The sequence below is a fragment of the Pseudorasbora parva genome, chromosome 1 (genome assembly GCF_024679245.1).
Source record: "Pseudorasbora parva isolate DD20220531a chromosome 1, ASM2467924v1, whole genome shotgun sequence".
In the NCBI taxonomy this organism is placed as follows: domain Eukaryota; kingdom Metazoa; phylum Chordata; class Actinopteri; order Cypriniformes; family Gobionidae; genus Pseudorasbora; species Pseudorasbora parva.
Window position 1 is genome coordinate 50694510 of NC_090172.1, and position 25004 is coordinate 50719513.

The window sequence follows — 25004 nt, forward strand, 5'->3', positions numbered from 1 at the left end:
TCAAAATATCATATTTTGTGTTCCACAGAAGAAACAAGTCATACATGTTTAGAACAACATGAGCATGAGTAAATTACCTTTTGGGAGTACTATTGCATTTTATTTATTTATTTATTTTTTTAAAGATGTTTTAACCAGGAAGGCAAATTCTAATTTTCTGGAGTATTTGCATTTTTTTGCATCCGTGTGGTGTTTGACTCCTCCATTGAAAGAAGTAATCTCATGAACCTGAGGTAAGCTGGTGTTGGCAGGTCACTCTTGACTGCGCAGGAAAGCAGTAAAAGGATTTTAAAGTGCTTTAGGAGCTTGTTTGATGCAATAAATTAAACCTTTCTGTAACATTTACATGTGGAGTGTCTCTTTAAAGAGGCATGTGAGGTCAGAGAGCATCCTTATAAAACAGCCGTTTCTTACTGCCGACACACAGACAGGTTAAAGCATGCATGTCGTGCTGTATTACTGAATATTTTCACTGGATGTGTTACATGGTTGCAGTAGTTTTCTTGAGCGTACAGAATATGGTGCCCTGACACTGACATCTTTGGTGTCAATTTTGGGATTGAGGGGATTTTAGGGGTATTATTTGTAATTACAAGTTGGATAGAATGAAACTTGTGGCTTTGTGGCTGTTACTTAGTATTCAATAGTTTTGTTCAAAAACTGAATGTGCTGTCTTGCTGTCTACATAAGCAGCATCCTAACTGCAGTCACGAATGATTTGGAATGCAATAGATAAGCAATGACTATCTGTGCATCATACAAATTGCCCTTCTCACGTGCATTGCATCGGAGAATCACTATTTTTGGACTGAATGTCTATAATCATCATCTCTCGCTTTATCCTTGTTGCATGTATGTAGGTGGCTCACTTGGATTGATGTGAATGATGTAAATAATTTTTTTTCATTTCATTTTTTCGTTTCAAAACTTCAGAACACGTCCCTGGATTTTAACCTTGCTATTGCGTTGAACTGCTTTGGGTTCTTCTTACAGTGCACTGGAGCTATACATTTTTTTTGTCTGTGCAAGGACCGCTAATGAATTGCCTGAAAATTAGCTATGGATAAAGCTCAAGTTATTATCAGTAATGCTGGCTAATTAAAATGCCCTTTTCACCCATAGCCAGGAACACTGAACCACATCTGTGTGACATTCATTTACTGCAGCAGAGACAAAATGGCATGTGGATGAAGATGCATGAAGTCTTCTAATCCTGCACAGCTGGGAAGCCATGTTAAGAAGGATTTCACAAGCAAATTAACACCAACTTGTTCTTTTTGTTGTTGTTGTTGCTTGTAGTCTTGGTCAGTGCACATTCTGAACTTTTGTTCTCATAAACCCATGTCTTTTGCCATTTTGAAGAAGTAGGGAAGGTCATAAGATCAGTTTTTAATTGCTCAATGGGAGAAAAGTTCATAAAGGTTGAACTTCAGCTTACTCAGGGCACCTACTGTTTTCGATATATTGCCATTACTGTCAATACTCCTTGTCCAGTTGTTGTGATTATATTATATTAAAGCTGCTGTCCATAACTTTGTGTTATAAAATTACAAAAAATTATAAAATTAAGACTGTACAACATGAATCCATTTTCCAAACCATGTTTTTGTCTTACCCTGAATTATTATGGTACACTTTTATTATAAGTGCAGACTGGTCTGGTAGGAACCGCTGCGGAGGAGCACAGTCCCTGCATGACTCGCCATAGACAAAAGCCGAGAGAAGTAGCTTCGGCTGCAATGTTCTTCTGCAAGAGCATGCAGTTCTGTTTATTAACTGCTAGAGCGCAAAGTTACGGACTGCAGCTTTAATGAAATGTTTATTAGGGGTGTAACGTACACAAAACTGACGGTTCGGTACGTACCTCAGCTTCGAAGTCACGGTTTGGTTTGGGTTCGTTACAGCAGTTTTACCGAATTGCTTTGTTTATTTTTATTCAACAGTTGTTTACTGAAAAAAATGTCTGTCTTTAAATTAATTGAATTATAACTAAAAGTTTCTAAAAGATACTGCTGTAAACTATAGGGAGCAATTACATACACATTATAATATTAAAGGTTAACAACAGAGCCCAAACTATTAGCTTAAATTCAGTTGCTGTTTATTTTTTTAGATATAATCAACAATCATAAGCTTCACATAAGGCAGTTTTTGCATTAATTCTAAATCTAAGAAGCCAAGGCTTCTTAATGCTAAAGTGTTAAGAATTCCTTTCTCTGGAACTAAGGGTCCAAGCCCAACCCTGAAAAAGAACCCCACACCATAATCCCCCCTCGCCCATACTTTAAATTTGGCACAATGAAGTCAGGCAAGTACCGTTCTCCTGGTAACTGCCAAACCCAGACTCGTCCATCGGACTGCGAGACAGAAAAGCATGATTCGTCTCTCCAGAGAACACATCTCCACTGCTCAGTGGCAGTATGCGTTACACCACTGCATCAGACACTTTAGCCCCATTTCCACCAAAATTACCCGGGCCGGAACAATTTGTACCAGGAACTTTTTTTATAGGAACCTTTCTCCCCTTGCTACTTGCTACTGTCTGCGTTTCCACCGCGATCTAAAGTTCCGTGAAGATTAGGCAAATTAGTCGGGTGATGTAGGACTGCTCGCGACTGCTCCTCCAAGTCAGTGACGGACAGTAATCATTTTTGCGTGACACTAGCCACGTTTACAAGCACACTTTTTTGTCATTCCGATTGAAAGATTTAGTGGACTGTTAACATGAGACGTTATCTAAACCGATCTTGTGTTTACATGTGATGACTTTCAATCGCAATCATTTTGTGACATGCAGTTTTTCTGCCGCATCAAATGTCAACGCTGTTTTCTCCACCAGCTGGAATGTTTTAACTGTAGCCATAGCAACTCTTAACGGCCACCAGGTCTAATACAGTATTATACAAGCTATTTATATGTTGTAAAATGTAATCATCTCAGAAAAAAATTAATTCTTCTGTCAGGCGCAGTTCAAGTAAAAACTGCCTGGGGCAATATACGCGGTGTCATTATTCCAACATTAGCTTCATAATTTATGGAATAATAAGTTTACCCCTCAGAAAAATGAACTTTCCTATCTTGTCAACATGAGCGCTGCGCGCGCCGTCACGTCATGTAAGGACGCACACTTAAAAGTAATCGGTCAGGTCGTTTACATGGTGAAAAATAGACTGTAAAAAAATTAATAATGAGTATGCAAAAGCAAAAGACTTTTAAAAATGCTGGTTGAAATAAAATGCTAAACCAATCAGCATGTTCAGCGCCCAAGTCCCGCCCTCGAAAGTTCCTGAATCGTGGTTTCGAGTATCGATGCATCTGCTCCCTAATCTCAGATAACTTTAGAGAAAAAGTACTACCTCGCGAGCAGGGCCGTTTGGAGGGGGAAATATTTACCTGGAACTTTATTTAGACCCTGGTTCCTGCGGTCAAAACACACCGAGTACCACCCCAAAGTTCCTGGTTCCTGGATCCTGGGTAAAATTCCTGCGGTGGAAACGCGGCTTTTGAATTGCACTTGATGTAAGGCTTGGATGCAGCTGCTCGGCCATGGAAACCCATTCCATGAAGCTCTCTACGCACTGTTGAGCTAATCTGAAAGCCACACAAAGTTTAGAGGTCTTTAGCTATTGACTGCTAGCCAGACAAGCCAGACCCACATCAAGATGTTTGGTCTGGAAACTCACCATTGGCAGGCCTCAATCCTAGGGGCGGGATAAACGGTTGTCTTTCAATAGGATAGCGGTACAACCAACCAGAGCAATGTGAAGTGGAGCTGATAGTTTAAACATTCGCCGTATCCGGTCGGCAAAACTCTGAACACATCTTCCCTTTTTAAGAATGACTTCAGTGCCGTTCTTTTCTCAGAAAAAGCTTAACTCCAAGTCTTCCAGAGTCGCGGTCAAAGCTGATTCGAAAGACCGCCGTTCGCCAGCTTCTTTTACAGTCTATGGTGTTTACTAGTAGCATGCAAGCGCAACTCTGCCGTCACTAGGTTAAGCCCCGCCCACCGACTCTATACATTGTGATTGGCCTGACCAGAGTTTGGCGTTTACAGCTCAGAAGTGTATTGAGAGTTGCTAGACGACACTCACGGCAGATTAGATTTGCTGCGCTAGGGTGCGACTAGATTTCTAGGCTAATTGACTGCAGAAAGTTGGCGGCAACTGCACACTGTGCGCCTCAGCATGCGCTGACCCCACTCTGATTATTATTTATTTTTTTAACATTGCTGTTATTCCCAATTGCTTCCACTTTTTTGTAATACCACTAAGAGTTGACGTCTAATATTTAGTAGGAAGGAAATTTCATGATTGGACTTATTGCAGAGGTGGCAACCTATCACAGTACCACGCTTGAATTCACTGAGCTCCTGAGAGCGACCCATTCTTTCACAAATGTTTGTAGAAGCGTCTGCATGCCTAGGTGTGTGATTTTATACACTTGTGGCCATGAAAGTTATAGGAACACCGGAATTCAATGATTTGGAGGGGTGTCCCAATACTTTATACTGTGTAGAATAAATTTAATCTGAATTTTGCAAATAAAAACAAGAGCTGCATTAAAGCATTTTAAAGGTGCTGTATGCAAAATATCACTTGACGGACATCGTTATTAAATACAATGAATCAATATTAAATGGAGCACTTGTCTGTGACAGCCATATACTCTATAAACTTTAAAATGTGACCACAGGTTGTGGTCAGATACTTTGTCCAGCCAGTTAGAAGACTCAACATTACAAAATAAGATTTAAAGCAGCAAACGACGACCAAAAAAAAAAAAAAAAAAATCAGATTGTAGTTGTCAATTCCCTATGGGGAAAATGATTGGGATTTTTACTTCACAAACTGAACCTGCACACTCTGTTCAGTGTAATTCTGTCTGCTGCGAGATACAGGTAACATTTCTTACAGTATCATTTACTGTTGAATTTTGTTTCTAGCAGTAAATACTTTGCTTGTCCAAACTGAAAGCAGAAACTAATTTCCGATCGTGCATTTCATACCAACTTTTTATGAACAGTTTTTGACAGAATGCAAGTTAACTTTTCTATAGCCATCAATAGGGTTTGTGCTTGTCTATAGGATAACATTACTGCAAGTAATCTCTGAAATAAACAGAATTCTACTCCATTACACACATCAGTGCTCACTTGAATCTGAATTGAATTTGCATATCCATAATTCATATGCATATGTATTTCTTAAGCATTTGTAAGGCATAGACATGCATCTGATTCCATTGAGAACCCAGCATTCACAGCGAGCGAGAGAGGAGCCTTATTTTCGGGGTAAACCTTTAGGGTTGGCAACAGCATGCAGATTTCAGCCCAAAATCCGTGTGCAAATGTTTGCCTTGGCGGAAGGATGGTTTCACGAAACAGACTACTATGTGTGCGCCGTACATCCTGTGCAGAATCACAGAGCTCCATTTTTATTTTTTTTCAAATTAAAAGCACACACAAAAAAAATCTTTTCCACCCTCTCAGGTTTTTGTATTGTTTCAACTTAGGAAAACACGAGCAACACACTTGCAAGTCTAGCTGTTTGTGCCGCTTCGGCTATAAACACATAATTTGCTTCATGGAATCGGACCCTGGTGCTTGTTTGGACAAGCCATTTCTCATTGCCTTAATTCAGGCTAAAGGAAACACAGCATTTGCATTGACTTGTGTATTTTCACTTGTGTGCACATGCTTGTGTTTTCAGTAGTTTTCCACATAGGAAAAAAGGGATGCTTGTGCTAGACGCAGTGTGTTTGTCCTGGCTTAAGTTTTCCCACTTTTCAGAGTTAGATTTCTGATTGATTTCTGATGTTTTCTGTGTGGAAATGGATTTGTTTTGGCAGATTCTTCAGGTATTATCCCACACCCTAGTTCTTGCTATCTCTCCATCAACGTTTGGGTCTTTCCTGACATCTCATTTTAGTATCAGATGAGAAGAATTAACTTTCCATGCATGTTGAAGCAAAGTTTTTTCTCATTTACACTACTTAATGTATGATGCAGTATTCATAATGTACGTTTTAAATCATTTTCAGATCTATTTTACCCTGCTAATGAACTCAAAACATTGACAGCCAATCAGAATCCATTCTGCTGTACCAAGCATTTAGTAACAAACAAGCTTAGAAGAAAAAATAAAAATTCTCAGAACGTCTGTGTGCATGCTAATGTAGTTCTCTTTATAGTTATCAGTTGATGTTCTTGGTGTGAACGTCCCTTAACCTTTTGTTTTGTTAATTGTTGCATTACTGAAGCTTGTTTGAGTTTTTCCAGTTTGTCATCCTTCTGTGGAGTTTGTGGTATGTGCCGTTTTTCTCTAAACATAACTGCTTGTACTTTTTCACCAGAATGTTCAACTTTTGTCCTCTCCGTTTACACACCGCTGCGGCAGTAATGTTGTTAAATGTCTTGGTGGTCTTCTGCAAGTTGTAAGATGGACAGCAGTATGTTGTTCTTGTCTTCTGTAACCTGTGCTGTGTTTTTCTTGGGTCTTGGTAGATCAATGAATTATCAAGAGATAAGAGATCCTGCAGGTCTTTTGAGAGAGATGCCTGAATATACTCTCTCTGATCCTCAAACATAAATGAAACGTATGATTGGAAGATCCTCTGGTGGGACACCACTAGTTTCAGCTGTCATCCAAGGATGTTTGTAAGCTCTCTGAAGGCTCCGTGACATGCCCTTGCATTCATCTTTATAGGACACTTACTTCTAGTGAGTAGCAAGTGTACTGACTTTCTGCTTACATTTTTGAACTTCTTTTTCAGTTCTAAATTCTTATAGTTCAATGTCGAAAGTTCTTGTCCATTGAATGCTGTGACTGCATATTTTTGGTTAAATATAGCAACACCTTATAAGATTCTTGAATCGTAATAAAATGGTCCTGTGAGCATGTACAATTTCTAAGCCGCAGAAAACATTATTTTTTGAAAACACGCACACTAAAAAATATTTCAGCCTGCCCCATCAAAGTGCAATCTGAATGCATGAATCTAGTGCAAGTACTAAACAGAGCGGGTTTATCGCACTGATGTAGGAAATCTCTGAAACGAGGAAGATGAATTCAGGGCAGGATAAGAACTTGGCCAAAAAAATCAACATCCGTGCTTTGCGAATATTTCGCATACAGGAGAGATTGTTTTATAGAGCCAAGTAATTAGCAAGAGCTGTCAAACTATCGTTGCGGCACAACATTCTCACAGGCTTTTGCAGGTCTAGAGATGTTGAACTTTTACTTTGAGTGCTGTGTAGAAAACCCGTATCCAGCATGAGATGCTGCTAAAGACACAAGTGCAACTGTTAAAGTCCATTTTTAACACTTTTCTCATGTTAGCATAGAAAAACAATGGCACATTCTGAACCAGAGAACGGATTCAAGAAAATTTTAAATTTAACAGAATTCTTCAGATAAATTCTTAGTTCATTAGAATTCTCCTAACTGCAATTTTTAGAAAAATTCTCAAATATTTTCTTGAGCATCTTAAATTAAGTTAAATAAAGGTGCCATTTAGTGTCATTTGATTGAGAAGTGGATATTGCAGAAGACTCGCTAAATGAAAAACAACCCAAAGCCTGAATTAATGCACTACCTGCAGATATCTTAAGCGCACAGACTATTTTTGACGCACCTGGTTTGACTGGAATTAATCACTGTGTCGTGTTTTTAATTCATTTGCCCTCCGTCTCTATTTTTGTGCTGTCTCTAGAGTGCGTGCGTTCTATCTGTGTGTGTAGTTCTATCTTGAGTGAGCACATCATATACGTGCAAATTATCGATTATGTCATAGTACTCGTCCACATTCATGGGGGTACTAGTAGTAATATGTATTTATCTTGATGTTAAAGGGTTAGTTCACCCAAAAATGACATTTCTTTCATTAATGACTCACCCCAATGTAGTTCCACACCCGTAAGACCTCCGTTCATCTTTAGAACACAGTTTAAGATATTTTAGATTTAGTCTGAGGCCTTTCTGTCCTTTGAATGTTAAGTGCATGCCCACTTGTTTTCATTATCTTCTGGACGTGGACAGCATCATCAAAGTAGTCCATATGTGACATCAGCTGGTTAGTTAGACTCTTCAATCTGCTGATTCGTGACCGTTTGAATCTTTGAGGTTTGAAAACAAACGTGGAAGAGAAGACAATGCTGAATAAAGTTGTATTTTTTGTTATTTTTGGACAAAAATGTGTTGTCGACGCTTCAAAAGAGTCTAGTTAACCATAATAATATAAAAGTTTATTTGAAAATATGTTGTGTAAAATGTGTGTATAATACTATAGACACAGTCTCTTGATTGAGATTTATTTGTGGTAGAATAATAACATTATAGTTGCATTGGAGGTTTACAGACATATTTTGCAGTTAATCTGCATCATGCATTAATTTGAGTGATGACAGATTATGGGAGTGGATTGATACAACGCAAGAGATGAGAATTTGTTCTTGACCGTTACAAAACTTAAATTAATACTGTCACTTAACAAATCGGCTTCAAATTGAATAAAAAATTGAATTACAACATTGAAATAAAAATGGAAAAGGTGCAAAAATACGATAAAATTAAATAATTGGGAATCATGTTCATCCAAACAGTGCACATTTAATGCATCTAACTTAAGTTGGTTTGGTCATTTCCTTATAAAGGTCCAGATATTTGTGTTTGTTTTAGTTTTTTTCTTTGTCAAGTTTTTTGCTAGGTGGCCTTTTTAAAATATATGATGTCATTACGTTGTCTTGACACCAGCCAATCGCTGCATTGCTGCATCTTCTCTCTAATCTCAGATAACTTAATCCAGATATTTTAATCCAGTCCACAAATAAGTTTAACCAAAATTAACCAAATTAGCCAGAGATCAGTTATCACGAATAGAAGATCTGGGATCGGTCTAATCATCTCAGATATATTAAGCGAGGTACGCTGTCCGAGGTAACAGACCCCAGGTCAGTAAGTTTAACTTGAGCTTCAGTGCTAAAGCTTCAATTTCAGTGATTTCAGGAAGATTTTTGGTGAATAACATTTTAAATTTACCGTGCTGTCATATGACAAGTCAATTTATACGATTTCCTTTTTTATGATGACGGTCATTGAAATTACTACTTTCATTTTTTTTTTTAAGTATTTCTTTAAATGTTCATCAGCAATGCGTATTAAAAAATCCGGTTCATTCAAAACGGTTCACAAACACGTTTTCCCTAATGTAAGCTGACTCGCAATGTGGACTGTTCTTGCTGGAGATGAATTGCCTGGTTGATGTGTTTTCTCTCTGCTCTCATCTCCAGAAACTTGATTTTTCAAGCCTGAATTTCACACTGTGTCTATCAGCTCGGTCACATTGGGTGGTTGTATATTTACAGGAGCAGTTTCTGCTCTCCTCTTTTCACCCTGTAATATCTGTCTGTGTGGGAGGCTGAGATGGAGACCTCATGTTCTGTTACCTGATAAAATCTTGCTAAAGCTCTCGCAGGGGTAGTCGAGTTCAGAAGCTTGTGTAGCCAGCGGTCTCCACGGTACACTTTGTACCACTGTGTGTGGATGCATGACTTCCATATCATGGCTGCTTTTGTTTCTCTACCAAATCTTACCCGGCCCTGGGCAAGCCTACGCTAAATTTGATCCGATGTGAGACATCAAACACATTTCTTTCTGTGGGTGATCCCGGTGCACACCTCGCAGCCGCTGCTGATCGGGTGTCAGGCCCGACTGCAAAACAGGCCGGGAAAGGCAGAGAACAAAACCCTAAAGTGTGTCCATCTAAGCCTTGACTTCTCGCTCACCGCTCAGCATTTACTTTGAGCACATCTTAGTCTCAAATAAAGCCCTGTGTTCACAGGCTCAGGGACTCGTTCGGGACTCGTTCGCTCTGAATCCATGCTTTTGGTTTATTTAATGTTTCTATTTTTAATGATTTCTCCTCTGTTCTTGGCCTAACATGCCATTTTGTCCAATTGGACTGTCTAATAATATGGGTTGATGGAAATGTATTTAGCCACAAATCGTATTGTTGCTATAGACACATGCGATTCAAAGTAAACCGCACAAGCTGCTAGTATTGTGACGTAATTTCTGCTGAGTTCACCCACATAGATGAGAGGATGCCAGACTTGTACCACGCTTGGAGGTGTTGACATGAAACATGATGATTTACAGCTGTTTTCTTTTTTTTCTTTCAAGGTATGGAGTGACCCCAGAAAACATCATCCTGTACGGTCAGAGTATAGGGACGGTGCCAACGGTAGACTTGGCGTCCCGCTACGAGTGCGCAGCGGTGATCCTTCACTCTCCCCTCATGTCCGGCTTGCGTGTCGCCTTCCCTGACACCCGCAAAACGTACTGCTTTGATGCCTTCCCAAGGTAAGATAGAAGGGACGTTGGAGTTTTTACCTCTTTTGAATCTCGCTTTACAAGTGTGAGAATCTCAACTTCCATAGGAATGAACTGAAAACATTCAGCTCTGCTCCGGTCGACACGCACCGTTATGAATGCCTGTGTGGCTCTGCGCGTTTTACTGCATTTTCCCCCCGAATTAGCAGCAATTCGAGAGCGGCAACTGCTTGAATATTGTGTTCATTATTCTTAATGAAAAACACAGCTGACCTTTTGCAGGTTCCCTATTAGCATTGGGTTTGAATCCAAAATATTGCCAAATAGGCACTTTTTACATTTCGCTTTGAAACCAAATCTTCTCCCAACATCTTGTCAGTTAGCAAGTGAATCTCGTCATGTGATCTGACTCCTGCTACTGTTCTGTGCTGCAACTGTCGTTCACCCTACATTGAGTAGATGCGTGTTTTCTGTTTTTGTTTTAAATGTAGTGTCTGTTCTCAAACTTCTGAATCTTTTAGTAATCTTGCATAATGTTAATTTGGTTCATGTTAAAGGTAATATTATCTGTTTATATTATGTGATGGACCTGAGCTAACATGAATTAACACTGTTGTATTTTTGATTATAACTAACATCAACCGAGATTAATATACTGTGCAAATGTATTGCTTATCTTTACTTAACCAAGGTAAATCCATAACCGAGACCTTATTGTAAGTATAAAAAAATGTAAATGTTGCAAGAGAATCTTTCAAAAAATATTAAGCAACATGATTGTTTTCTACATTTGATAATGCAAAATGTTTCTTGAGCAGAACATCAGCATATTCGAATGATTTCTGAAGGATCATTTGACACTGAGGACTGGGATAATGATGCTGAAAAATCAGCTTTGCATCACGGGAATAAATCATTCATTTTAAAGTTCTAATACAGGGTATCCGCGGGGTCTTGAAAAGTCTTAAAAGGTGATTAAATCAATTTTGGGAAAATTAAGACCCTTATAAAGTATTAAAAAGTCTTATCACGGCTTTATAAAGTCTTAAATTTTGAAAGTATTTTGTTCAAGCTTTGTCAAGAGTTTGACTCAAAAAAGTATTTATGAATATATTTATTTTCATCCCCATAAGTATTAAAAAACAACGGGGCACTCAGTCTGAGATCGGCTCGGAGCACGCGCGCCAGGGGTGGACATTAGCACCGCCACCAGCCAAATGCGGCTGATTTTGAGTTGCGGCGGTAAACTCGCTTCACCTACCGAGCTGTTTCACCTCTTTGTAAACTTTGTTCAATGCATGCGAGTGCTGCCGTATGTGTGCATATGACCAATCGCTTTCTCCGTCATCACTCGCGTGAAGACGCGCTGTGAGACTCGCGCGCTCTGAGAAAAGATCTGACGCTGTGCATCATCCGAGAGCGCGCGCTCGTCTCACAGCGCGCAAATATTGAGTTCTCTTTCAAGTCTTGTGCTTAAAACGGGCAAACTCACACAAGAAGTGTCAACATGTCCATCTTGAGTATCCAAGCAGACATAGTCTAAATATGCCTTAAGTGAACTGTATAGTGTGCACAGTCGAGAAAGACGAGCATATCCCTGCATCTGGTCTTAAAGGCGCAGTAGCCTTAACTGCTGCCTGAGTGATGTCCTTATATTTAGTTTGACATTAAACAATGCTCTTGATTGAATGGCTTTTGTAAGTTTAATAAGGGTGAATCTTTCATTTAAACAGTTAAATATGCAGTTATTTTACATTTGATTACTTTATTCAATTTCTGTACCTTTCTGCAGGCCAGTAGACCTGTGCATTATTATTTAATGTACACGAGTGAGGTCGAGTTAAACATTCTAGTTTGAATTTTATTTTTCGGTTTTCGCCTTTGGTTTCTTCTTTTTTGGTTTCGGCCAAGAATTTTGATTTCGGTGCATCCCTACTGACAATGTTCTGCTCGGTATGTTGTCAACACGCTTCAAAGATGCCAAAACTAATAGTTTCATTCTGGGGACTAAAAACCATAAAACTGGAAGCCATAAAAGACCACAAATCATCGTGAAAATGTCCGTATTTCATTGAGACTTGAGATTAAATAAACTGCTTAAATATTGTAGAGCTTGTAGTATTAATTTGTTAAAACCAAAAGAGTGGCTGGTAAAAAACATTGAGTGGTAGACTTTAAAAAAAGTTAATTTCCATCCCTGGCGAGCGCTGTCTACGGGTGACGTCATGTATTTTGCGAAATGCGCAGTTAGGTAATGTGTGGCCCTCCATACGTTGTAAAACAGATATGCAATATAAACAATACAAAATTGGCCTATGATAGAGATTTTAAGTCTGCATTCGACTGCAACTGTTTATTAAAGGTTTGTTGCCGATTAGAACTTGAAGTGCGATGAGGTCTTAAAATATTTTGAGAAGGTCTTTAAAAAGTCTTAAAAAGGGATTGAAATTTACTTCAGGATTCCTGCATATACCCTGTAATAGAAAAGTTATTTTGAATTGTAGGAATATTTGCGTTTTTAAAACTCAATCTGAACGGTAGTGTTCTTGATCTTTTTTTATGCATCACGTTCAATTTTGTGTGAGAAATGCTTTAGATGATCCATGAATGGACTTGGGGCGGTTTGTTGGCATCTATGATCCAACCAGTAACTGGTAGCAGCCTGAAGCTGTACATACAGAGTATATCCGTACCCGCACAGATGGTAGCTGGAGCTTCAGGAAGCTCAGGATGGCCTCATCACTCATACGAAGCGTTTTGAATCCGAGTCAGCATGGCAAACTTTCCTTGACGCAGACAACCACTGTTACATCCTCTGAACCAGCGTTCATGCCATCGTCTCTCAAGCTTTGTTCCCTTACTTGCTCTTTTCCATTTGTACAGTTTAGTTTTGTTTCTACACCCTTTTAGAACTTCTCTGAGAGTTTTTATATTTCTGTAAGTGGCTTACATTTTTACCACACTGAGCTAGAAAGTGCTAAAACTTACAATTTTCCTTCCTTTCTGCAGTTTAAGTGATAGCTTTCAAGTGTCTCTCAGCTGTAGCCGTATTCTCTTTTTTTTTTCTTTTCTTAAAAGTGAAAGTGGTTGCAGGTGCTGAGTAATGTAATGAAATGGCTGTCAGCTATTTGAGATTTTCATTTATATATATATAAAAAAAAAAAATCTTGTTTTTGTTCTGGAAAAATGTCACTCATCAAAAAAAAAAAAAAAAATTGGCCTAGTAGTTATGTATTGATTTATATAAAATATCAAGTCAATGAGCGCAAGATATTGTTCCCCATGTGTATGTTGATTCTTTAGACTCCTTTTGAAGGGAAATTTTATTTATTTTTTTAATATTCATTCAATTGATCAAAGTTATATTGAAGACTTTTACATTGAAATAAATGCTATTATATTGAACTTTCTTTTCATCAAAGAATCCTAAAAAAAGAAATGCATTGCAGATTCAAAAAAATAAAGCAAGCGGCACAACTGTTTTTATTCTTGAGCAGCAAATCAACATATTAGAATATTTCAGAAGGATCATGTGACATTGAAGACTGGAGTAATGATACTGAAAATTCAACTTTGCATCACAAGAATAAATTACATTTTAAAACTTATTCAAAAATTATTCATAAATTCTGGTTATATTTTACTTTTACTTTTTTTGTACCTTTGATCAAATAAATTCTGCATTGGTTAGCATAAGCACTATGAAAAGTAATGCATTATAATTATAAAGCATTATAAAAGAAAAGTAATGCATTATAAAGTAACTAATTGCAGTACTTGGTTCCTTTTTAAGAAGAGCAGTGTTACTTTACTTTTATGTTACTTTTTTTCACCTGGGCTGGGCTTGTTTTTTAATAACATGTTTTTTTTTGGTGGAAAATGTAAAGCCACTTTCACATCAAAATTTAACTAAGGCTAAAGGAAATGCAAATTCACGCTTGTACATTAGAGGGCACAACTTAAAGGGTTACTTCAGCGATTAGCATATGGCTTTGTATCAGTAGAAACCCTGGAGTATATTCAAATGATCGTGCTCCCCCCTCTTATCCCCCTGAGACGAGAGATTTATGTTTTTTATTTCTGGAAAAATTCCTCTCGTGACGCAAATTGACGATATTTGCGTCACGAGAGGAATGTTTGCCCAGAGGCTAAAGACTACAGCCAGCAGAGGGAGCCATTTCCGCATGTTTTCAACTCGCGCATGGGGAATGGAGATCACACTCACAGCACAGCTCAGCTACAGGCATTAATTTAAACGGATGCTAAGCAATGTAAGCGTTTTAACTTCTCAAATTAATTTCTATGAAAGTTAAGCTTCCAAAGGCATGAACTGAAAACACGTTGTGAATGTATGCCGCGAATGTGGTCGTGATTACCTCAGCTCTCATCACGAGAGCTCATCAACTCATTTATGACGTTAAATGTAATCTGACTCCTAATCTGAGTCTGCTGTGAGACTCACGCGGCAACTCGATCGTTATATTGAACACACACGTTCAGTATTTAATTGTACTTTCTGAACTCAGTCACTGTAATCCAGTAGCGGTGGCTTTGGGAATGGCCTCACAGGGCAGTGAAGCATTCTGGGAATTGTAGTCTTTAATCCCCATGAGACAAAAATACGTTGTCTGTCTTTTCTCAGTCTAGAAAGCACCAAATTCAAAAATAATTTCACATTTCTACTACATTAATGACCCAGTTTAAATACAGATTCATCTTCCCAGCGCTGAAGTACCCCTTTAAGCAAACTTTTCAGCTGTGCTGCCATTCTGGACTGCAGAAGATTTACTCTTCACCAATAAAAATATACTTATAGTTTAACTGAATCATCGAAGGCCAGCAGCAAGTACATTGATCAATAAAGCGATTCAATTCATAAAAATATTAGTTATATTTAACATTAATTATTGGAGGTTTGCGTAGTATTCTGCAATTTCATTTTCGGATTAATTTCACTGATTTTATTTAAGGAATACAAAATATGTTTGTGTGCAAGTGAGATTAATAAAAGCCTGCTCACAGAGTCTAGAACTGCAATAACAGTCATGCTTACACACGGCACCCATTTCACTTAACATGAGGACGAGCTGTCAGTCAATAAATGTGAATATTTTCTCATTTGAAAAAGTAACTCGGATATTTTGCTGTAAATTTAAAAGTAATGTTACTTTTACTACTACTAAAAAGTAATCTGATTACCTAATTTACTTTTAATGCGTTACGCCCAACACTGTGCATTAGAGACCACTTTCAAAAATCTTACCGACCCCAAACTTCTGAACTCTAGTGTATTGTCATCTGTCATCATGTGAAATGTGGATCAAGGAATATAACCCTACAGGATAAGAGGGAAATATGAATGACTGCCTATTAAATTGTTCTAAAACTATTAAATTGTATTAAAGAGCTTTAATCACAGACCTGTCATATTAGGCATGGCATTAAACACTCATATGTGACTTATGCCGTATAAGTGCTCTCATACAGTTTGAATTTTATTCTCATTGGCAAGGAGATAAACTTTGGCCTGTGTTGTCAAGGCAAGGCGCGTTTATTTGTATAGCACATTTCATACCCAATGGCAATTCAAAGTGCTTTACATTAATTAAAATAGTGATAACGTATGCATGAAAAATAAGAACACCATGTTTAAGTATTAAAAATAAAAACAAGGGTAATTAAAACAGTTTTATACACTCTAAAAAATGCTGGGTTAAAAACAACCCAAGTTGGGTTGAAAATGCACCAACCCAACAATTGAGTTGTTTTAACCCAGTGGTTGAGTTAAATGTTGCTTAAGACAACCCAATTGCTGGGTAAGAACAACTCAACCATTGGGTAAAAACAACCCAATTGTTGGGTTGGTGCATTTTCAACCCAACTTGGGTTGTTTTTAACCCAGCATTTTTTAGAGTGTAGAGAATACAAATAAAACAAAATGGGCATATGCAATAGTTATCTGAAATAAAAATAAACAACAAAAGAAATAGACAGAAGGATACAGCCATTACATTCAGTCTCTACATAAAACATCCTTCAGTTTACAGTCTACATACATGTACCATCTTCCCTGATTTTTACCCAGTAACCTTTTTGTTAAACCCATTTCATTCATCATACCTTTCCACAGATTTCCACATACTCAAAGCTTTTTGTCAAACTTGCTATTTCCATCAAACCCAGTTTTCACTCTTGTATTTAACTCAAATGAACATATAAAATAACACTAACCAAAGATAAGAAGAAAGGTAAACTAAAACCGTTATAAAAAGAATATGATGCATAGATAAGACAAAGTGCAATAAATACATTTGAGTGTGTCAAATGTAAATCTCCCGCTAAGACATCTGAAACTCGAGAACTGCAGGACTTCTACTTTGACAGAAGGTGTTTTTGCTTGTGTATGTTGTGAACTACTACTATATGTATAATTTATCTTAAAAGCCACCCTTGTAACCGGTCACAAGCCCTTGAACCACAGTGTGAAACTCCATTTTCTCTTGTGCTTTTACATTACACAGCTTGAGACATGTTAGATTACACAGATTATCTTCAAGTATTCCAGGTAAAATCAAAGGAGTACTTTTGAAAACCCCCCAGTGATAGTTGACACCATTGACTGTTTCTGTGAACGCGTGTCTCTTTTCCCTGAAAGTGTCAGGCGGCGCATGCGTTGCTTCCGATTCTCTTTTCCTTCATCTCGAGCTGTAACTACTGTGTCTGGCTGCTGAGATAAAGCAGGTGAAAAACAGCTGATGCGTGTACAGCTCACCTGTGCAGCGGAGGACACCTATCTTTATTCCGCACTCACTTATATCAGTCATGATATACCCTCATCATGACCCGCCATGCGACTTGGCACGTATACCCTTTCTTTTCAGCTTCCTGCTTGTTCTAGTTTTTAATAATGTCTATTCTGGAAGTCAGATTCTCCTGCTGCAGTATTCAAAGGTAGCTTCATGTCATGCGGCTGAAACAGTCAAATTCAGACCATCAAAATATCAATGCAATCAGTGAGCTGGAACGCTCGTTGTCCATCTTGATTTCTCAGCGTGCATCTCGGAACACTTCGGAGGAGGCCTGCCCATCACATTATCAGTTGTGTGAATGTGAGCTCTTTCCAACCGGATATCAGACGCATTTACAGTTAAAGGATTAAACTTCCATGGATAAAGAGCAACATATGCACATGATTCCAAAGACATTAATATTTTAGCTAATTGCCCATTTTCTTTTCAGGTGAAAGGCTTCAATCTGAACAGATTTGCCTTAAATAGACTTTTTTTTTGTCATTAGCTTTAGTCTCAGAAATCTCTCTTTCGGCTAAGATCAAGTTTCACCCTTAAGGTATTTGGGTAACGCCTCTAAGGAGCTCTCATGACTGCTCATTTGGATGTTGACCTGATACTCATGGGTTTATTCTTCAAGGCCTTTTTGAGATGTTGGTGAAGGTTAAAGGTCTTCAATCCCTGATTAAACTCCGCAAGTGACTGTTCATGAAAGATTTTCTTGATCTCTTTTTGCCTTACTTGAAGGGACGACGGAACAGGAGGAAGTCAAAAATAATAAAACAGCCGAGTCATTCTTTACAAGTCAAGCCTCGGTTAAGCAGGGTCTGAATCCGAAAGCAGAATGCGGATTTCTGGATTAAACACGATTAGACCGTAGCGACCGGTCTGGAACGTCTCTTAATCGCTGATCCTGCTTTATCCAACCTCATATTTAAATCTAATTAAATTGCGACAAGATCAAATTGCAAGATTATGGGCTGTAATGGGAAGGCTACAGCCGTAGGTCTTAGACAGAATGTTGTTGAGGCTTAAGAAACGTGTCGACAAAACGAGAACGACGGAACCCTCCTCTGTCCTTCTCCGTCTCGTTTGCTCACTCTCTCTTCCAGTCTGGGTGAAATTAGCGATGGCCGGGGACGTGTTTCATTGTAATCAAAGTGATTCTCTCTCGAAGGCAGATGCTCTTTTTCTCACACTCTTTTGGGTGATGAATGGGAGCTTGAGAGGCCTGATTCACTCCTATCCCGTCAGCACTGTCAGTGTTTCATAATGAGATGCTACAGTTGTGAGAGATTGAACCGTCTCTGTGTTCTAATAGCTCGCCAGCCGGCCCCGTCAAAGACCCGTAATGAACACGAAGCCAGCTGACGGGAGGTGTTAATGAGCTAGCTGTCTTGACGCCGGCTTGCAATTTGTCAAAAGCATTATGGTTTAACACGTCGTCCGTTTCCCTTAATAAAATGTGAAATCTTGGAGTAGTTTCAAAAGATGCAGATTCAAAATTCAGTTTTTTTAACAAGTAGCAGAGTAGTAGAGTTATGGGGACTGACTGAAACTGATTAGGACTGATAAAGTAAATAGTTTTTGCTTTAGACTAGGGATGTCCCGATCAGGGTTTTTTTTGCCTCCAAGTCATTTGATTTTGAGTATCTGCTGATACAGAGTCCCGATCCGATACTTCTTTAATACATAAAAAAAGAATAAAGAAGAGTGAAAAAAACGATCCAGGATATTCCTTATTTTTTATTTAATTCACCATATTTTAACATTCAACAACTCTGTTAACAAACGGAGCACTTCTGTGAGGTAGCTTGAACAATCAAGTAATAAATTACATAAATTCTTCGCTTTTGGATTTGCAACAGTAAATATAAAAAAAGTCCGGGACCGGAGTTGCGCAGTAGAGAGCAGGAAGTACAATGGCACTATCGAAAGCCTGTCCATACTCTCACAGATGCAGAATAGTTAATTATGTTGGTGTGAAATAAACAGTTATGGAAATGTATAAATTTGAAAGAATCTGCTCCCAAAAATCCTTAATAAAGTCTGTTAGTGCCTCAGTGACAATTTAACTCCAATCTAAACCTCCAATCTAAACCTCCAAGCTGAACCTTTTTCTTCACAGAACGAGAATGTGAATAATCTTCATGCAGCTCTTCCCTTAGAATAACAGTTCATAATGACCACATCTGCTGCGAGCACTAACAAATCTACATAGAAAGCACCCTAAAATGTTTTTTGCAGACTTAAGTCGTCAAGTACATGTTCCTGGATCCATCATCATTCCAATAAACCAATCAGATTTTAAGGGACAAGTTTATGTTTATATATATATATATATATATATATATATATATATATATATATATATATATATATATATATGTATATGTGTGTGTGTGTGTGTGTGTGTGTGTGTATGTGTATGTGTATGTGTATGTGTATGTGTGTGTGTGTGTGTGTGTGTGTGTGTGTGTATGTGTATGTGTATGTGTATGTGTATGTGTGTGTGTGTGTGTGTGTGTGTGTGTGTGTGTGTGTGTGTGTGTGTGTGTGTGTGTGTGTGTGTGATTAAAAAAACTGCTCCCTGCTCCATGTTTGCAGTGTTTGTTTGTAGGGCAACTGATTTTGTCCAACAATTGTTTTCTGTACATCAATAGGACTTTACAATAATAAAAAATAAGTACCAAATAACTATACTAAATAAAAAGCCTTTGGTTTGACTTATCAAGCAGCTAATAATGTGTTGCTAATGTTACACAAACCATGTTCCCGTTTGCTGCCTCACACAGTTGTTGGACAGCTGACTTCTAAATATTAGCATCCTTAGAAACGTGTTGAACAACTTAAAACGTCAGTCGAGATGGACAATAATTCATCATAACATCGTAATATACATCATATACATAATTCATCCCATGCATTGCTAAACAAATTGTTTTTTAAGCACTTTTATAAGAAGAAAGTACTCAGCAATGGTGTTGACTTAAAGCATAATAATACCACATAATTAACAACACTAAAACCTTGGTTTTTTAAGGAAATAGTGAATTTTGGGGGTCAATCAAAATGGATGTTTCATAATTAATTTGGACACCATCTGTTATTTGATTATCATAGTGCAGTACAGATGTTCCTCAACTACCTTGCAGAGCAACAGCTGTCCCCCCTCCCTCCACACAACCCCTCATGCCAACTCAACGAGTGGTGTCAGACATGCAACAGAAGCCGCTCTGCCATGTACATGGCTGAAGGTGCGTTAGCTCACTAACCGTGATTTAATCATCCATGGTGTCTGTTGCGAGTAGGCATTTGTTCTCAACTCTGTCAGGCAACAGATGAGAGACTGCAGTAGTCTTGCATTTCATTGTTGAACTTTACTCATCTTCGCCCGCTCACGTTGAATGTGATTCACCTCCTTCAAACAAACAAAACAACTTGAACAATCCCCAGATTACAAGTCTGGAAGCAAATCCGGTGGTCTCAATTCTGCAAACCACTGCCAAGTCCAGGATTTCTCTTCCAGTTACTGATTCCAGATCCAAAGGACTCGTGGAACTTAGGAGAAGGGAGTGTGTGTGTGTGTGTGTGTGGTTGTGTTGGTTGGTGGCTGTTCGCAAAGGCTGTGAATGGACAGTCAGGCTCAATGAAAGTTTAATAACTCGCCTGTCTCTGTAGATTTGCCGGCTGCAGTGTGGCATGGTTTGAATATTAAAATACGGTGAGGGAGAGCCAGTGAGGGTTGACTCCTAGAGACCAACAAAGGGTAAAGACGAACAGCGAGATGCTGTGAGTGATGGAGTGTCATCTTGAATGGGTGCTTGTGGTATTGCTTCCCTCCCCTTCTATGTGGGTCATGTTAGCCTAGCTTTTTTCAAATGAACTCTTCAACTTGAAACATGGGCATCTTTTTTAACCAGTCTTCCAGTCAGTAGTCTTGACAAAAATATAGTTTTTGATGCATGTCGAGTCTGAATATAGTTTCTATACAGTTTCTGCAGTATTGATACATTAATACCAGCTTTGCTCTGTCTAGTTCTCATCATTTTCTATATTTTAGTGGAGGGGATTATAGCATTTCATGCTTTCACACATTTCACTAATTTATAATGAAACATTTGCAAATCTTTTTTTTTAAATTCTTTTTAAACACTAACCTCTCACTGCATAAGGTGAATAAATGAATACCTATGTATTGGAATTTTATTACTGTAAAGTAGGGCTGAACCGATCCGATACTCAGGATGGGTATCTGCTCCGATCCTAGCCTGACAAGCCAGACCCACATCAAGATGTTTGGTCTGGAAACTCACCATAGACAGGGCTCAATCTGAGGGGCGGGATAAACGGTTGTCTTTCAAACTCCCTCTGCACGCGATAGGATAGCGCTACAACCAACCAGAGCAACGAATGCAGAGCTCGCTGACTGATTAAACATTCGCCGTATCCGGTCGGCTAAACTCCGAACACATCTTCCCTTTTTAAGAATGACTTCAGTGCCGTTCTTTGTTCTTTTCTCAGAGAAAAGCTTAACTCCAAGTCTTCCAGAGTCGCGGTCAGAGCTGATTCGAAAGACCGCCGCGGTTCGCCAGTTTCTGTGTTTACTAGAAGCACGCAAACGCATCTCGGCCGTTGTCATTATGGCCCCGCCCGCCGACTCTATACACGACGTGATTGGGCCGTCCAGATTTTGAGGAATACAGCTCAGATGGGTATTGAGAGTTCCTAGACGACACTTGCGGGCAAATTAAATTTGCTGCTGCTAGGTTGCGTCTAGATTTCTAGGCTACTCCGATCCACCATTATTTGCTGGATTGGGTATGGGTCAGACAGGACCGATCCAAATCCAATGCTGTGTGTATAATATTCTGTTATTGTTAAGCCCCAGTGCCCCACAAAAGAAAAAAAGAAAAACATTATAAAGCATCATCAATGATTTGTGCACTATATTCTAAGTGTTCTGAAGCCATTCCATGGTTTAAGTCATTAAATTCATTTTGTGTGAGTAAACCTCACTCCTCTGATCTCAAGAGATGCTTTAGCGACTGACGCTAGAGGTTGCAGCCTTGTTAGAGCGCCCGACTCATGCCAGTCCGAACAGAAGAGGTTTGTGTGTATATATATATATATATATATGTATATATATAAAACAAACAAACCCCTTCTGTTCAGACTGGTATGAGATATACTCACTGGAGTGTGGAACTGAGAAAAATGACTGCTGTTAAGACAATCCATAATTTTCTCAACAAAACTATGGAATTGACTAACAATATTTATTCACACGATAAAGGAGGTCTTGAATGTTCCAAAAAGGTCAATTTTAACAAAAAACAAAGTTACGGCCTTTTGCCTTTGTATGGCAGTAAATGCTTTTTTTGTTTTTTTTATAAAGAAGTTGGCTGTATTTAGTAGATTGTGTTTAACTCCGAGTAATTATCAACACACTAAGGTTTAGAAATTGTGCATATTTTTAAACAAAACTGCATTGGTATCGGTTTAGTATCAGAATTTTTAATATTGGGTTGATGAAAAAATGGTATCGGTGCATCCCTACTGTAAAGGTAATGTAATATACTTATGAATTATTGATAGTTGTTACAATGGTTATGCATTATTATTATTATTATTATTAATTATTATTAAAAAAAATGAATCCATTCAATTACACAAGCTCAGAATACCTGATCCAGCTTTACTGTAGTAAACACTGCACAATGGCAAGTGGAAACTCTGCTTTAATTCAGCCGTATCCGTTTGAACCAGAAACCGATTCAGATAAAGAAATGGAAGAGTGAATTATACAGGCTTGTGTACAAGTCAGTGTATCAGAATTGAATGCATTTGTTTTATGTATCACACTCTACAACTTTGGACGCGCAACGCTAATCAATATGATTAACCTTTGACCTTGTTATCAAACAGCTAATAATGTGCTGCTAATGTTACACAAACCGTGTTCCCATTCACCACCTCAAAGACGGGACAGCTGACTTCAAAATATTAGTATCCTTAGAAACACTTTGAACATATATATATAATGTCAGTGTAGAAAGGCATATATTTCATCATAACGTAATCTACATCATATACATAATTGTGTGCCTGTTTTTTTTAATATATATATCAACAGAAAAATATTCCTGGATAACCTGACTTCTCTTGAGACTCCACAGCTTCACACCATAGTTATGATATTCCAAAGTCCACCCGCACATTGACACAATTGGTTTCAACATTTGTGAAGTAGAGAACAATGGCACTTTCAAACCACATTTTTGACACTTTGATTCACTGCAGTTTGAAGGAGAAGGTACTCCGCAATGATGTTGACTTTGCACATCGTTTGTTAAAGCATATTAAAACATTTAGAAACTTGATTTCCACCATAGGGGGTGAGGCTTTGTTTGTGATTAGATCATTTTAAGCCTCTAAACTGAGACGTGAAATTGAGTTGATGGGTTACAATATAATTTTTTTGACTAGGGAAAAAAATCTTATTTTAACTAACTATGGCTGAACGCAAATTAACTTGGATATTGTACAATTTGATACCTTGTGGAAAATTTGCTATTGAATTTCAATATTTTTCAAGGTATTGCAAGTTATAACACTACCAGTTTGTGTGGAAATTTTCTTAGTTGCAAGAGCGAAATGTCAGGTGCAAATCCAGCCCAAAGCTAGGCGAGAGTGAATCATTCAGAGTGGAAAAAGAAAGAAAAATACATTTGGATTTAGTGTGCTGAGGTGGTACTGTTTTTAATATGAAAAAGATGAGGCAGGTGAAATCAGCCAGAGCCTCAAATCAATTCCGCTCCCTTACAGACTTTATGAAATCAAAATGCAGTTTTGTGGCTTTTAGTCTGCTTGTTAGCTTTGAAGATATCTGTATGCTAGTAGAGCAGACATGCCTATTTAACATTTGCAATTGTTCTCTTCACAAAGTGAATATATTGGTGTCCCTTTGTTTACAGTGGTGTTTTCACATTTGTTCAATAAAATATTACACTGACTGTAAATGTTCCACCTGCCTCTGACAAGCAGCATCAAGCAAATCCTAGTTCACGGCAGTGACAGAACTAAAGATTATTGACATAAAAGGGTCAAATTCCTTTGGCTTGTCCCAACCAAACTTTCAGTAGGAAATATGTCAAGTTAGCACAGTCAAATGAACTCCAGTTATGTTGGTACTAAGCTATTTAGGGGTACAAAATAAACATGCTTAGTGGCCAAAAGGACAAATGCGCAGATTTCAAATCATGTACTCTATCTGCGTGTGAAGACCTTCAACCTTCGTTCTGACCCTGTCTGAAATCATCTAGTTTTAAAGGGTGGTTCCTTTAAAGGCACTATGTAAGACTTTTTTAATTAAAATATCCAAAAACCATTAGAACAGTGTTAAATATTTAGTTGACTTATGTATTTACATTATCCTAGATGTTTCCAAGAACATTTAAATCCAGAGAAATAAGCTAATAAGAAATAAGATGGTCAGTGATGTCATGCCTACCTTACCCTCGATTTCCGTAGTGAATTTTGTAGAAACCATGGAAACGCCAAAGATGCTTTAATATAGTATGTTTTATTAGACAAGGGAACAACTGTTTTGATAAATTTATACACAGAATATAAAAAGTCATTTACAGACGCAGCATTATGAAATCGTTTACTTAGAGATAGTTCACCCAAAAATACAAATTGTCATTTACTCACCCTCATGTTGTTCCAAACCTGTATGAATTTCTTTCTTCTGCTGAACACAAGAAGATATTTGGAAGAACGTTTGTAACCAAGCAGATAGAACGACCATTCACTACCATAGTTGGGAAATAAATACAATGGTAGTGAACAGTTGCTCTATCTGCTTGGTTACAAATATTCTTCC

General features: G+C 38.1%; 1 protein-coding gene across 1 annotated transcript in view; it reads left to right on the forward strand.

The window, feature by feature from the left end:
* Positions 1-25004, forward strand: part of abhd17c (abhydrolase domain containing 17C, depalmitoylase) — a 56586-nt gene that overhangs the window by 25655 nt on the left and 5927 nt on the right. The window contains exon 2 of the mRNA XM_067451914.1: positions 10179-10358. Coding sequence (XP_067308015.1) covers positions 10179-10358 — 180 coding nt within the window. The remainder of the gene's footprint in view (positions 1-10178; positions 10359-25004) is intronic.